Source organism: Alosa alosa, chromosome 2 (assembly GCF_017589495.1).
Source record: "Alosa alosa isolate M-15738 ecotype Scorff River chromosome 2, AALO_Geno_1.1, whole genome shotgun sequence".
Classification (NCBI taxonomy): Eukaryota; Metazoa; Chordata; class Actinopteri; order Clupeiformes; family Clupeidae; genus Alosa; species Alosa alosa.
This window is the reverse complement of record NC_063190.1, coordinates 688117-704202: the sequence shown is the minus strand read 5'-3', so window position 1 is coordinate 704202 and position 16086 is coordinate 688117. Positions and strand designations below refer to the sequence as shown.

The 16086-nt window shown below is 41.4% G+C and overlaps 1 protein-coding gene across 2 annotated transcripts in view; it reads right to left on the bottom strand.

Annotated features, from left to right (window-relative positions):
* Positions 1–16086, bottom strand: part of exoc5 (exocyst complex component 5) — a 73173-nt gene that overhangs the window by 8703 nt on the left and 48384 nt on the right. For both annotated transcript variants that reach the window (XM_048270882.1, XM_048270879.1), the window contains 2 exons: positions 6254–6362; positions 1132–1347 (listed from right to left, as the gene is read on the bottom strand). In XM_048270882.1, coding sequence (XP_048126839.1) covers positions 1132–1347; positions 6254–6362 — 325 coding nt within the window. The remainder of the gene's footprint in view (positions 1–1131; positions 1348–6253; positions 6363–16086) is intronic.

Here is a 16086-nt window from a genome sequence, read left to right as displayed (position 1 = left end):
CCACAGCATTTTGGTGAAATTTTGTGTTGAATTTGGGGAAACCAATTGTTGTTTCAGTTGTGTTCAGCTTTTGAAATGGTCCTGGTTTGTTTGTTTTCTCAAACTCCAAAAGTGTGTGTATTTTGCTTAAAAACAAACATTTCTAAAGAGTGCCAATACTTTTGTCAGTGACTATTTTCCCCTCTGTAAACAGGCATAGTGCTTCTTAAAAAGAATTTGATTCATTGAAACATGTAGACAACAACAAATAGCTTGTCAGACCTTTTTGAAGAAAAAAAACCCCCTCTACCACATCCCTTTTGTTATGTCGTCAAGGTGATTTCCCCTCCATGTTTGGTACTGTCTGTCCACTAGCCACTTGTACCGCTGTCTTTATGACTCACTGTTTGCGTGCTACATTAGCACATATGCATATATGCCTCCATGCCACAGCCGAACTGTGGCCACACTTTTCTTAAATAGTTAAATATATAGATATATAGACTTTACTTTACTTCTGCATTGTTGCACTGTTGGACTTACTCATTTGCACTATTACCATGACCACTATCACCATTGCACTACCACCATGACACTCATTCACACAGAGCACCTTAGAGCACCTTACCATACCTTCCTATGCACAGAGAATCACAGGCTCAGTCCCTGCCTCAGTCATTGCAAGCGCCTCTGATTGATTAATCACCACTATGTGGATACTGTTTTTAGAATTGATTTAGATTAAGTGTTAGTTAGTATAATTTGTAATTTAGTATATTTTTATATATTGTATGAAGTGTTAGTTAGTATAATTTGTATTTTAGCTTCTGCTGTTAAAGAATGTGTTTGTGTTGTATGTATGCTGCTGAGACCTTGAATTTCCCCTGGGGATCAATAAAGTATCTATCTATCTATCTATCTATCTATCTATCTATCTATCTATCTATCTATCTATCCTTATCGAAATTGATATACTGTAATGTAACGGGCAGTGGCAGTTCTAGCTTGTGGCTATGAAATGGACAGAATACTGGGTTCATTAAAAAAAATACACATTTAAACTCCACAGTATATTACTATACATTCAGTATCTTTCAGAAAGAAAAATCTCAGTTGCCCCAGTTTTCTCTGACTTTTGACTGATTGACTCACCCTAAAATCTTTGGCACTTCGACGGTATTCAGCGACGTCACAGATGGCCAACATGCCTCCCATAGAGCTGTAAGTGAACTGCTGTAGATGCTCATGGATGAGCCGGTGGAAGCGCACACCCAGCTCTGCCAGAACAGTGTCAACATTCTTCCCATCCATGGAGCGTCGTACACGTTCGACCTGGCTGCTTACGTACACGCACACTTTTGAACATGCCTAAAGGGATAAAAATATAAAAAGGTGAGGTAACAGTATGGGTAAAAATAAATCTTCCCATTTTAATTCGTAAGTGCTTTAATAAATAAGTCTTCCTATTAACCACTATGTCTTTAAATATTATTTGTTTGAACATATTTGCATAAAAGACAACAAACCTCCACAAGTGATTATAAATGACTTTTACCATCATAAACTTTATTGAAGTATTGTATATCTCTGTAAAGATGAGACTCCACTATCAATTCATTGGGGATTCAATGTGATTCATCTAATTTTGAGGTATACAAGTGCGAGACACGGCAGGTGAAAACAAACATCGTTTTTTAACGCACTGGCCAATTTCGGTTAGTTTGCTACCTTAGCATGTATTCTTTGCCAGATACTACACGGCTCCATGAAGTTGCATTGCCGGTAACGTTAGTCTACGTTGTTCGGTTAACTGCACAAAAGTCAGAGTCAGAGTCAAATCCATAAAAGTCAGATTCAGACTCACTTTCTACAAAGTTATTTAAGAAGAAATCACGTTCTTCGCAGCTTCTAAATTGTGCCATCTTACTATTACTAACGCATGTGTTGTTTGTTTAACACTTTATTCCGGTGGCTTCAAACATCACCCCTTCGACTAACTTCGGGAAACCCTGTGAAAATGTATGATTTAATCCTATTGGTGGGACTAATATGGGTTTGTAGTGGGCTCCACCTATCACAGCCTCTGTTACATCTGAAAAACCGGAACCTGTTCTAATAGTCGTCAAATCATGTCTTTATGGAAATACCGGAGGTGTCAAAACTCGTCATTATGGGTACAGGGGGTGCGTCAAAAGTCGTCTTTATGGGGAAGAGAGTTAAAACCATTTTATTCCCATTTTATTTTATTGTTTTCTTTGTGATTTTGGAAATTGATGAGGTATTTGAGGGCTACAAATTAGGGCTATCCAGTTACTGTTTAGCCTAGAAATCTAGACACGCCCTTGGCGGCAGCAAATTACATTTGCTTCCAGGGCTAGTCTAGCAACTCTCCGTTGGCTTGTGAGCTCCAGAAATCGAAACTTAATCAGGCCAATGAAATCGTGTATAGAGTCGTTAGGTGGGCTTAACATAATGATTGATGGCAGAGTTGCAATAGTTTGGCTTGAATTCCCTGCTACTTGAAAACAAATAAGATGGATGTTGCTGCTGGTGAACAGTGTGACACGAGTTAAGCTTTTATTAAGTTGGCAAACGTTTGAACTAGCCAACTAGCTCCGCTGGTGGGAAACACATGGGAGTCATAGCGCTGCCCTATTGCGTGCAGAGGGAATTTGAAAGACAACTGATTATCCCGCCCCTTGGACTGAGCACTGCGAACGATGAGTGCCCAGACCCTACATTTTAATGTGGGTCTGGCTCGTCAGGCTAGTTACCGTTATCACTTTGGTCTAATCCACATTTCGGTAACTAGAGACAATGCCACAGCTACAGTGCTGTCAACTAATTATGGCTTTTCCCATACCAGGTGTTTATCCAGTGGTGATGGGCCAGGTTTTCTTTAAATTATGAAAATCCTATCATGATAACTGAGCCTTTTAAGCAATACTTGCTTCTACATCCTCCGAGACAATTTAGCTCCTTTGTGCATGAATTGGATGTTATACTGTCTTGCAATTCCAATGAATAATTGTCCATCATTAATCCTTGGTCATTTCAATATTCATATGGACAATCCTCATTCAGTTGATTATTTTGTCCCTACTCAACTAATTTAATCTCATGCATGTTCACAGACCCACTACACACAGTAGTAGTAGTAGTAGTAGTAGTATTTAGTAGTAGTAGTAGTAGTAGTAGTAGTAGTAGTAGTAGTAGTGTCGTGGGTGGCTATGGACAATGGTGTATTGGGCTTGAGTACTGGGTACTGATGTTATATGGTGTATATCCTGTTTAATGTTTACTGGCTGATCGTTGATATAATGACCATTTTGTGTATGATGGACTGTATGGTGACTCGCGATGGGACTGTTGCTTTTGTGTTGATGAACTAAACTGCGATCGTGTGGGACACCTGACTAATTGCCAATGATGTACGATTGCTTGATGGGTCTGAAATGAGCTCTGGAAAGGGATAGGTTCTCCCGCTCCATAAAAAGGGCATTTTGAAATGATGGGGCAGAGGGATCGCCGGCTGACTGGGGACGTGCGACGCCGCTGGCTGTGTGGACCTACTGGCAGACGGCCAAAGGAGCAACGCCGTGGTGACTCAATGATTCAACGCGAGCTAAGTATTTTAAAAAGGGATGTGATTGTTGCGATATTGTGCATTTGTACCTGTGTGAAGAGCCGCGGTGCACAGCGGCTTGTGTCTGATTACAGCTGTTTTGCAGCGGGGAAGTGTTGCTGGAGGAGGCCAACAGCTGACGAGGGGCTACACATTGGGAGAGGTGTGTGGACAGCGACGGGTGATCCGATCAACATCTTGGACCTGCGACGAACAGCACGTGATCTAAAAAGCTTTTCCAGCGCTCTCTATTCCGAGGAAAAGGGAAGTCCTCCTTCTTAATCGCTTGATATTTAGCTCGTAACCTCTGCCTATTGCTCGGTGAAGGCGACGACTAAGCCACTGTTTGTTTGTTCCGCTTTAGCCGTGGGGGCGGGGGCGGAGCCTGAACCACTACGCCTGCAGCCGTCGACAAGGGAGCGTTCGCTGAGGCCGGAACTGCACAACGCGGCCCATTGTCCTCACTGGAGGCTGGACTGTGAACTTGGGTTGGTGGCCTAAATTGACTAAACATTGTATTTGGCTGCCCCGAGCTTGGACTGTTTCTTTTATACTGGTCGGTGGGGACAGCCGACCAGTACGGACCATTTTTACTAAGGGACTGTGGGGAGGGGACTTGTGGGCTACTGGGGGGTGTTTCAGAACCAGCTGCTGCCTAGGTTGGGGGCTTCCCCATCCCCATCCCCTTTGTGTGGATTGTGTCACTAGTGTGCATTGCTATTTGAACTAAGTTGGCTGAATTTGAACTGATTGCGTGATTATTGCTGTGATCTCCTGAAGTGTCTCCTGTGGGTGAATGCACTGTGTGTGTGTGTGGGGGTGTTCAACCTGCCTAGCCTAGTGACTGTTAGCCGGGTGTGTGACTACCCCTAGTGGTGCCATTTTCTATCAGTCTGCTGACCTCCAGTCCTGTGTGCCTTTGTATAAATAAATAAAATAACGATCTAAATTAAACTTTGTTTCATGTGTCTTGGGTGGATCTGAGGCCTGTGTTCTGGGAAGTTGTAGCCCCTCGTTCACGACAGTAGTAGATAACTTTATTGTCCCCATGGGGCAGTTGGGTTTGCGGCAGAGTCGCAAGGCACTTCATGACAGGACATCAACAGCAGTCATTCTACCAAAACTGCTCTTTCACCTGTGACTGAGCAGAGGCTTTAGTTACATTCAATGCTTCGGTCATCAGTTTTAACATAACTTGATCTATCTGCAGCCTTTAACACAGTGAACCATGACATTTTTCTCTTTTCATTATCTGAGTTAGGAATTTCTGGGAAAGCTTTTAATTGGCTTGCATTCTCTCTCAGAGGTCTTTCATTCAGGGTGATTGGAACAAGTCTCATGACCTTACCACAGGTGTACGTACCCCAGGGATCAGTACTTGGTCCACTTCTGTTCTCCACTTACACCACTTCCTTAGATAAGATAATTCGCTCCCATGGATTTGCCTATTACAGTTACGTCAATGTTACTCAACGGCATAAGAAATGCCCAGACAGCTTATACAAATGGTATAAGCCTTGGACACACCGCTTCATCTGGGCAGTCACGGACATATTTGCTTTTTGGTGAATTTTATTTATTATTATTTAACACTTTGAATGCTGCGCTGTTTTTGGCAGCTTTGGCCCAGTGCCAGCAATCTAGATCATTGTTGACGATTTTTGTATATACAGCGCATTCTATTTTATAGCTATGGACACATACTATGGCTCGTTTGAAAGGTGAGACTTTAAGCTCTCAGTGGGTACAAACAGTTTCTTTCTACATGCCTGTTCCTGAGAAATCCAAAGCTAAACAGTGGCTAGTTTTCATCAAAATCCCTGTTTTTTTTTTTTTTTTTTTTTTTTTTTTTAGAAATGGAGATATAGCGTCATGAAATATGAAGTGTTGCCTGTAAAGTGACCTAGCGAGACCTGGCGAGATTACCTAGTGATAAACCCACGAAAATAAATGGCCTAGTTTTGACCTGATGTGCATGCGTCACTGATTCGACCCAAAGTGGCAACCATCAAAAGCCCAGTTATGAAAAAAAATGTCCAGATTGTGCGTTCATGAGTTTTCGATAGTCATCTATTTCAGTTCTATTCATCATAGAGTTCCCAAAATCGCACATAAGGTATGTTATAGTGTCTATTTTCGTATATATATATATATATATATAAAAAAGCTAAAAACGCACCGGCAAAACGGATCTGCACCTTGTTCTTTTAATTCCAAGATCCAGCTCTACGCCCCCTCTTACTCACTGTGGTACTCTGAGAATTAGCCATGTCAGCCTTCCATCAACAAAAGGTCACAGCCAAGACCCTTTTATTCTGTGATTTTTTGTTGGTGGAATGATTTCCCTAATTCTAATTCATTGTAGTGAAAGCTTTAGGATGAAAAAGTGTCTGAAGACTTATGTTCACCTTGTTTCTAAGTAATTAATTTTTTTTGTAGAGTCACGGTGTGTATACAGTATGTGATGGTTATTGTTATTTTTCTGTTAAATTCTACTTAGTCTATTAGTAATGGTATTGGGGGCTAATTTAATGGTTAATGTAATGTTTATTGATTGCTTTGTACAATGGCCCTTGTAATGTAATTGACATATGTAAGTCACCTTGGATAGAACCTTCTGCTAAATGAATAAATGTAACATAAACATACTGTGGTATACTGAATCATGACATTGTTCTCATCCTCAGGTCTGAAGTCTGTTTTCCTTTGCTCAGTTGCCAGGATGTGCTTCATGTGTCCCACCATGCATTTCAGTGTCCTTTATTGGGAAAAAGCCCACATTTACTTTGAGCAAATAAATACACATTAAACTGTACATCTCTCTCTCTCTTTCTCTGTACACACACACACAGTACTGTGCAAAAAGTCTTATACATTTGTTAAAAATGCTGTAATGTGTCAATTTATGCAATATTAATATGATAATAATAATATAATTGGGGCAGCCGTAGCCTACTGGTTAGGGCTTCGGGCTTTTAACCGAAGGGTTGCCAGTTCGATCTCCGACCAGTAGGAAAAATGTGGGCGGTGGAAGTGGTTGAGCACTGCTCTCCCATGCGCGGAAGTGGTTGAGCACTGCTCTCCCATGCCCACATCCACGGCTGAAGTGCTCTTGAGCAAGGCACCTAACCCCTCACTGCTCCCCGAGTAGCCAAAAGTTTAGTGAGGGAGAATCCATCATGGCTATTTTTGAAGGGATCTTTGAGCCCTCTCTGGCGGTTTGTGTTTCTCTCCCGCATATTGATAACAGCTCCTTGATGCCCGCAAATTCTAGAACGGAATGTAGAGCGAGCAAGAGCGCTCACACAAATCTTCAAATCGTGTGTGCATATGAGTGTAGAGCGCACGACAGAGAGAGAGGAAGAGAGAGAGAGAGAGAGAGAGAGAGAGAGAGAGAGAGAGAGAGAGAGAGGTGGTGCGTGTGTGCCTGTTAAATACAGAGAGCATCTGATTGGCCTGTTTCGCTAAATCAACCAATCAGTTTTCAGTGTAGATTGGCTTTTATCACTTTTCTCTCAAACTTCATTAATCAGCTCAGTGTAGGAACAGGAGTGTCATGGCAGAGGCAGAGTGCCTCCCAAAAAGGAATATTTAAGACTCATTTCACATCAGACTACACAAAAGTGTACCCTTGTGTCATAAGAGTAAAAAATAATGATAATCTTGCATGCTGCACTGTTTGTGACAGTGAATTTAGCATTGCCCATGGCGGGTTAAATGATTGCAAAAGACATGTTGAGGTGAGTTTAACAAGCGTCATTGCATATTATTTAGGCCTATTACTAGATGGCCATTTGCCAAGGCTACATACAAAGACCAAACTACCAAAATCTACATAATTTATCTGGGCAAAATAGGTCTATCGGCTCTTTATTTTGGAGACTAGAGACAATTTTTCAATCTGTATTTTTTTCTTTTCTTTTTTTTGGTACCTCCCTGAAATGGCTTTTTGCAGGTTGGAGTGTGACATGTTATCATAGCAAAAGCATTTTTTATGCAAAAGCATAGCATTTTGTTTTGTTCACACTTTATGTGCTGCATAACCCAATGCATGTTATTTAATACAGTGAGCAACCTGCAAGCAGTGTTGGGAAGAAACCGAATACATATTTTCTGGATTACATATTTAAAATAGAACATATGAGTAACTGCAGGTTACTGTCCGATCTCACACACCCAGAGCAAGCTTTTCGTTTTCGCAAATTCAAAAAGGCAAGTCTTTCATTTACCCACCGAGGGCAGATGAAAAGTAACAGCAAGTCTATAGACAGAGATCCAGTTTAGCGTAGAATGGGTGTGTGTTTATTAGCCTATTTTCTTTTTTGAAGCCCTAAATCAGGCATCGATCATATCGCTTCAGAGGGATATGCGTAATGAAAGAGAGGGAGAGAGCTATAAGGCCCACCCTAAGAAACAACTCACTGTGTCTTTCTCTCTCGATCTCACTTGCATAAAATTTGCGATTTGCGGGAGATTCTAATTCACATGCTCCACAACAACAAAAAGTACTGGCTTATTTTGATGTTAAAATGTGTGCCCAGTCCACAAAATGCTGTTTAAAGGAATTATCCGGAGTAAAATGAACTTTAGATCAATTTACGGATGATTGGGAGTACATATGTTGAGTTGACATCAAAGCTGCAGCAGCAACATTTCCGGAAAGGTACTGGCTTGATGAAATTCATTCTGGACTCTCTATCCGACCACATAAAGACCTCGGATACTTCGGTTTGGCTTTAGGGACCCTCTACTCACTACCATGTAAGTGTAATGTTGTTTGGAAGTGTAGAAGAGGTATAAAAATAGCGTTTTGTAGCGGCGAAATGACATGCCCGGGTCACTTCCAGGCTAACGAGTTTTGACTAAAAACGGTAAAATCGAACTTTCTCAAAACACAGCCGAATGACATGATTTTGATGTCAACTCAACGTATGTACTCCCAATCATCCGTAAATTGATCTAAAGTGCATTTTACTCTAGATAATTCCTTTAAAACTTAAAAGTTGTGATAAATATCTCGCTGTGATTATCTGCTCTTCTAATTTCAGTTTAGAAGTTGTGCTTGAAGTTAAGTCAATAGTTTTTTCACACTTCATTACAAAATAAATAAAACATCATAAAGCATTTAATATACTGTGCATACGGAAAGTATTCAAAGCGCTTCAATTTTTCCACATTTTGTTATGTTACAGCCTTATTCCTTTTTCCCTCAAAATTCTACTTGTAATACCCCACAATGCCAATTTAAAAAAAAAAAAATTTGTTTGGGATTTTTGCAAATGTATTAAACATAAAAAATGAAATCACTTGTACATAAGTATTCACAGCCTTTGCGATCAAGCTCAAAATTGGGCTCAGGTGCATTCTGTTTCCACTGATCATCCTTGAGATGTAACTACAGCTTAATTGGAGTCCATCTGTGATAAATTCAGTTGATTGGACATGCTTTGGAAAGGCACACACCTGTCTATATAAGGTCCCACAGTTAACAGTGCATGTCAGACCACAAAACAAGCATGTAGTCGAAGGAATTGTCTGTAGACCTCCGAGATAGGATTGTCTCGAGGCACAGATCTGGTAAAGGGTACAGAAAAAATTCTGCTGCTTGAAAGGTCCCAATGAGCACAGTGGCCTCCATCATCCGTAAATGGAAGAAGTTTGGAACCACCAGGACTCTTCCTAGAGCTGGCCGTCCCTCTAAACTAGGGCTGCACGATTATAGCCAAAATGATAATCACAATTGTTTTGATCAATATTGAGATGACGATTATTTATCACGATTATTAATTAATTTTAGTGACAAAAATATTTTTTCCCTTAAACATATTGGACTTGCTATCTGGCTCATCCAAATTCTTCCTCACATTTACTCCCCAAAATTACTGCAAATATAGATTTGACTGCGACTTCCAAACAAATTTTTTGAGCGTGCTACTTTGTTAATATTTGGGGAAACGTTAACGGCAACATAGTAATTACAACAAAGTAATTTTGTTGTAGAAAATTAATTTCTTAAGAAATACTGTTAATTTGATGGTTTTTAATTCATTTATAAATGGTGCAAATAAATTGCCAGCTCCACTCAAATAGCCTATGGCTAGTGCTGTGCCTATGGCTGTGCCTGCTCACAGTTTGTAAATGGTCAGTAGTGGGAACTGTTGCCATTGCACTCTCTCCCTCTTGTGCACGCTCAAATGCGTTCCCAATTAAATGGAGTAGCATAACGTAGTTAGATCTGCTGCAATGGAGATGATATGTATCTTGATGTAACAAGCTGTTTTGACATTGACATTGTAAATGTTCTTTAGGAAGAGTGTAAAGCAGTTTGCAGTAGCCTAAAGTCAACGACAACGTCGTCTATCGCTGAAAAAAAAAATAGCGAGCAGCCTATGATAACCTAATTAAATGCTTGGCAGGCCGGATTAAAGTGTGGCGGGCCGGATCTATGATAAACTAATAAATGCTCGGCGGTCCGGATTAAAGTGCGTGGCGGGCCGCAGTTTGGACACCCCTGGTTTAGTCATTCGTTGATATGTAAAACGCTGACGTGTAGGCTACATTTTCATTATTGTTCACTCGTTTTGAGTAGGCTGTGTCTTGAAACGCATGCATTGTAGGTTGCACATGTAGCTTATAAAATACATGAATATAATTCACGGATCTCGTCGTTAGCTCAACTCTTATTACAGGCTATATCGGAGGAAGCAAACAAGGACAAAGTTAACGTGATAAAAAGGCATGTGTGGTTTACGTCATGTGATGTGTTTCACGGTATGAGTTGAGAGCCCTGCTTTGCTTATGTTGGTTAACTTCACTTGCCTGAAATCCAAAACATTTTCGAACAACGGATGATCCGTTTCAAGGGACAAGCTCTGCTGTGCCACACATTTGATTTTTGATCGTCGTTTTTTGTATAGTCTAACTAGCCTACTGATAGTTAACATAATGCTACTAGTCCACAGTGCATCCAAACTGAGCAGTGCATCAGGCTGAGCAGTGCAGGGAACAGCTGTCATTGGTATGCAGGCACATGGTCAGACAGGTTTAAGGAGCGCTTCATTTGTTTTGTAGCGGAGCGTTCTATGGGTTGCCAGGTTGGTTCTATGGGTAGAGCACGCATTTTTAATATCGCTCGATCACGCAAATTTGATCGTGGGAAGCCAAAATCGTGATCGTGATTAAAATTCGATTAATTGTGCAGCCCTACTCTAAACTGAGTGATCGGGGGAGAAGGGCTTTAGTTAGGGAGGTGACCAATAACCCGATGGTGACTCTGACAGAGCTCCAGGGTTTCTCTAAGGAGAGAGGAGAACCTTCCAGAAGGACGACCATCGCTGTAGCACTCCACCAATCAGGCCTGTATGGTAGAGTGGCTAGACGGAAGGCACTCCTTAATAAAAAGCACATGGCAGCCCACCTGGAGTTTGCCAAAAGGAAATCATAAATGCAGCAATAGACAGAGACATCCTGAAAGAAAACCTGCTCCAGAGTTAGGGTTGGGCACCGAAACACGGTTCTAATATGGCACCGGTGCCGACGCGAATGGTAGTAACTGCATCGAATGACAACGTGGATTTCGGTGCCTCATTTCGGTGCTTAAATAGCGTTCATTTTTTTTTTTTTTTTTATACGAGGCATCACTGCATGTCATGCGCCATCTCTAAGGTCTTGCTCTGATAGCAACACATCCAGACACAGTTAGCTAACATAAACACTGGATGTACGGTGGATCCCAGTTAAGAATTGACACTTCATTCACCATCAAGGTGATTCACGCAGCTGGGTGAAATGTAAGTACAACTGCAGCCGCTTGGGGGCAGCATAGTCCGCTGTGGCGTTCCACTGTCGAACCGGACGGAGCATTCGACAGCAAGGGCTGTGACTGGCCGAGTTTTCAGTGTGTTTCTCTGTGTTTTTAGCAGCCCCTGCAAAATGCTAGTCCACTGTAGCCTATAAGCTTTGTACATAATGTTAAACATAGTTTTTGATTCATTGGCAAGATGTCTTGATTGTACAGTGCCTGTCTCTCAGTAATGTTTTAAAATGAGAGCTTGGTCAGCTGGCAGTAGGCTACTTTGTAGGCAGTCATGAGAAGTCCGCTTGCTAACAGAACATAAATATGCTGTCCAGAAACCTCGTGAATAGTTCTGATTTGTTTTACTACACTAAGTTTGAATCTAGGCAGGAGTAGAGCCATATAAAGGCCTAGGCCTATTGTTATCATTTTTTGCAAGGTGTTGCTCCTGGCAATACTTGTTTATAAGATGTGGTGATTAGTTGATAGCTGTTTTTGGGACACGTTAAACGTTCTTCATAATGAGCGCATACAGGGAGTAAAACGACTGTTACACGCTGTTACAACACTAGGCTACAATGATTGCAATACAAAAATATGCGCGTGTTAGTTTAGTTTAGCTGTTTTGTGATGTTTTGCACTTTTGCCTCATGTGTTTTCAGGTTTGAGGGCTTTTTTGGCAAGATTGACCTTGGTTAGACTCTCCGTATGGAAAATCGACACACGTCTGTTATTAGTTCAATAACAAGTGTTCCTTGTTAAAACATGTGACTAGTGAAACTCAAATGATTTAAGAAATATTTAGCCAAAGCCAAAAGTGTTGTTAGAGGAGATTGCCGGGTGCAGCTCAGATGTCTTCTTAATTTTCTTTATTCTTTAGTAAAGGTGCAGAACATTATTAAGCGTTGACTAACGTTTCAATGTTCGTTAGTCAAAAAACATCGACACATCGAAACGTTAGTCAAAGTTTAATAATGTTCTGTACCTTTTACTAAAGAATAAAGAAAATTAAGAAGACATCTGAGCTGCACCGCCGCCTCCTCCTCTAAAAATATCTGTCCTGGCCTGGTTGCACGGGGATTGTCGCCAAACGACAGAAGCGCGGAGAACCCTCCTTTGTCTACCAAAAAGTGTTAGGCCTACTTTGTGCCCCGCGCTCCCCCACTGCTTGTGAAAGAAGGGGGTGGGGGAGGGGGGCTTAACGTGAAAAAGCTTAATGTCCCAAAACGGCAACAAGTCATAATGGTAGGCTACAGGAAGTGGGGGGAGGGTATGGGATGACCAGAGCCGTCTTCGCTGTGCTATTCAGAAAGCATCTTCTATTGTCTTTCCAGGCGCACAAAGCTCGTTACCATATAGCCTATCGAGTGCCTTAACAGATAGGCTCTGCTCTTGGGTTTGGCCTCACAGCGACCTCAACCCTCTTGTTGCTTGCAGTTTGTTAAATAAAGCGATGCAGATTACATTATTTATTTCTGATTAATTGCATCTTTTGATGTCTTTTGCAACATCTGCTTGTTAGGCTGGGCTACTGTCAATGTCCTGTACAGGTAAATGTTCAACAATTGCTGTAGGCCTACAGGCTATAATCAATTAGGGACAGTTCGTTATTTATTTAAGGGGCTACCGGAGGAGTTTTGGGAGCGTTAGTCAAAAAAGACGTGACCCTCCCTGGCCAGCAAGACATTTTTCTATGACCTTCCAAAGTGATTGAGAAAAAACGCATGACCCTCCCCAGTCTCAACAATTTATTGATGCCTTCTGTAGGCTACTGGGTCAATTTGGGAGCTTGCATGCTACGACACCTTCCTTGAAATGCCTTGAAAAGGCTGTCGTTTGCACAATTTCACAAATAATCACCGGGACCGAAACAAACCTGTCAACTTTTCCCGGGTTTATCGCGTATTTTAACTTTTTCCTTGCTGTCTTAAGCGGAGCTGCAGGGCCTTCGCAAAGGGGTGCGAGGCCCTGTGCGAACTTGACAGATGCATGAACTTACGTGCATGAAACCGTCGGTGCATTTTAGTAGCCTAGTCTAATAAGCTACACCAGCTTGTCTTTAAGAGGGGAAATTGTATAGCCTATAACATTAGCTGAGTCACATATTTGGTCATATGGTGTTTATCATAGGCTACATCACGAAACCAAATAGTGTAACAAAGGCGAACACTTTAACAGGGGAAATTAATTGGGCATGAATCATTGTGCTGAACGGTATTCGTCAATGAGCAGAAACACACATGACATTCAAACTGTTGATAAGATGTGCACTATGGAAACTGGTTTGTAGGTATTGGACAAATAAATGACACTGACTCGCCATATCCTGACTCTGAAAAAACATTGTCTTGCTTTGCCGCAAACTCAGCAATGAAATCATAGGCCAGTTTGCAGGTAGCATAACGTCTTTTTCAATTCATAGAAATCGCAATTTCAAATTTCGGGAAGCTTCGTTCAATCTTTATAAGTTTTAAGTGCAGTAGGCCCCTATCTGCCCCCTTTGGAATTATATCTCGAGCCTATTATAAGGTCCAGTGCGTTATGTCCTGGGATTCGGACGTGCTCAAAAAAAAAAGAAAAAACACTTTTTTATAGATGGTTATGAGGGGAGCAATATGAGTCTGAACTCCGTGTCATTCAGACTCAACCCTCTTGCTTTGATATCTTTTTTCGTTTTGTCGTTTGAACGCCGGGCAAGCAGGCATGTTGCGGTTGCAATTTAAGTGAAATTTCTACAGTAGGCCTACAACATGCAACATGCTTGTTAGGCTGGGCTACTGTCTTGTACAGGTAAATGTTCAACAATTGCTGGTGTGCAGACTATAATCAATTAGCTAAATCATTTGTCCAGCTGTTTAAAAAAAAAATTGTGCTACATTCAAACGCCAAAAGGTGCTTTGATATCTTTTTCGTTTGAACGCCGGCAAGCAGGCATGCTTTCTTGGTTGCAATGAATGAGGATAATTGGTTTTATCTGCAGATTTATTTTTTGCATTATTTTGAATATGACTCGCTCCAGTCTCAACAGCACGTCTACTTTTTCCACACGCATCTAAGTTCTAACACACATCCCCTCTCGCTTTCTCTCTTTCCATCCCTGCACACAGGGCTTTCTTAAAGGAGCTGCACCATTTTACAACAATTGCATCTACATTTTCATATTAGAATGTTTTGTTTGTTTAAGTGTAAGCTTAAACTACCGTGATCAATTTAAGTTCACGTGCTCCCGCTGAAAGTCTCATGCGCTTATCATTACACTATCAAATCTATAAGTAACCGTAACAAATAAGGTATGAGATATAAACTCACGCTATTGTATTATCATATATGTTTGGTAATGGCTCACTGCGTCATGGAAGCAGTTAAAGTAGCATCAAAAATAGTAGTGGCAGAACTCCCAAGTGACACCTTGTGGTTGTTTGTGTCAACTGCAGTTTGTGCCATTTCTGCTGAGAAAATGGGGTGTGTGATTCATGAAGGAACCCGTCCAAACTTAACTGGGACCCACTGTATAAACCAGAGGGGTGCACCACATAGGCCAGTGGACAGTGTTGCTGTAAGTATGTTGGGGATGTGTGTTGGAGAAGCTTCCTGATGAAATAATGTGCTGTGTATGTAGGGGGAGAGGGGGCAGCAGTGTACTGCAAGTATGGTGAAGGGACTTACTATTGCAAGCAGAGTACTGTATGTATGATGTATGTGAGTGATGACAGTGAAGATGTGTGTGTGGGCGGGAGGGGGCAGTGTGCTCTAATTATGTAGAGGATGTGTGTTGGAGAAGATCCTGAAGACAATGTGCTGTGTATGTAGGGAGGGTGGGGGGGCAGTGTGCAGCAAGTATGTAGAGGAGGCTTACTGTAGCAAGCAGTGTGCTGTATGTATGTGAGGTGATGACAGTGATGATGTAAGTGTGTGTGTTTTTTGTGTGTGTGTTGGGGATGGGGGTGGGGGTGGATGCAGAAAGGCTAGGCAATCAAGGACATGGGTAGTTAGATGGAGGGGAAAACAAAGCAGAGCTTACAATTGTGTGTGCATGCATGGCAAGCTGTTTTAACATTTAAATGTATTATTCGTAGGAGCAATGAGATATTGATAGTAAATTGAATATAACAGTTCAACTTCATGTTCAAATTTGTCTTATCAATAAAAAAAAAAGCAATTCATGCTTTAGACCATTTTAATTTAAAACATTTTAAAAACAAAGTACCGGTTCAGGCACCGTTTCGGCACCGGCACCGTTTTAAAAGTATCGATTTAGCACCGGTATCGGATAAAACCCAAACGATACCCAACCCTATCCAGAGTGCTCTTGACCTCAGACTAGGGCGTCGGTTCATCTTTCAACCGGACAACGTCCTTAAGCACACAGCCAAGAAGGAGTGGCTTCAGGACAACTCTGTGAATGTCCTAGAGTGGCGTATTGAGCAAAGGCTGTGAATACTTTCCGTACTTTATTTCTAATAAATTTGCAAACACTTGTTGTCATTATGGGGTATTGTTTTTGGGCAAATCACAACACTGAAACAGCTCTCATTAAAGTCTTCAAATACGCCTCAACACAGATTCAGGTAAAACTGCAGTCCTAGTGCTACTGGACCTTAGTGCAGTATTTGACACTGTTGATCACAATATTTTACTACACAGACTAGAACACTGAGTTGGATTTACAGGCATAGTTATCAACTGG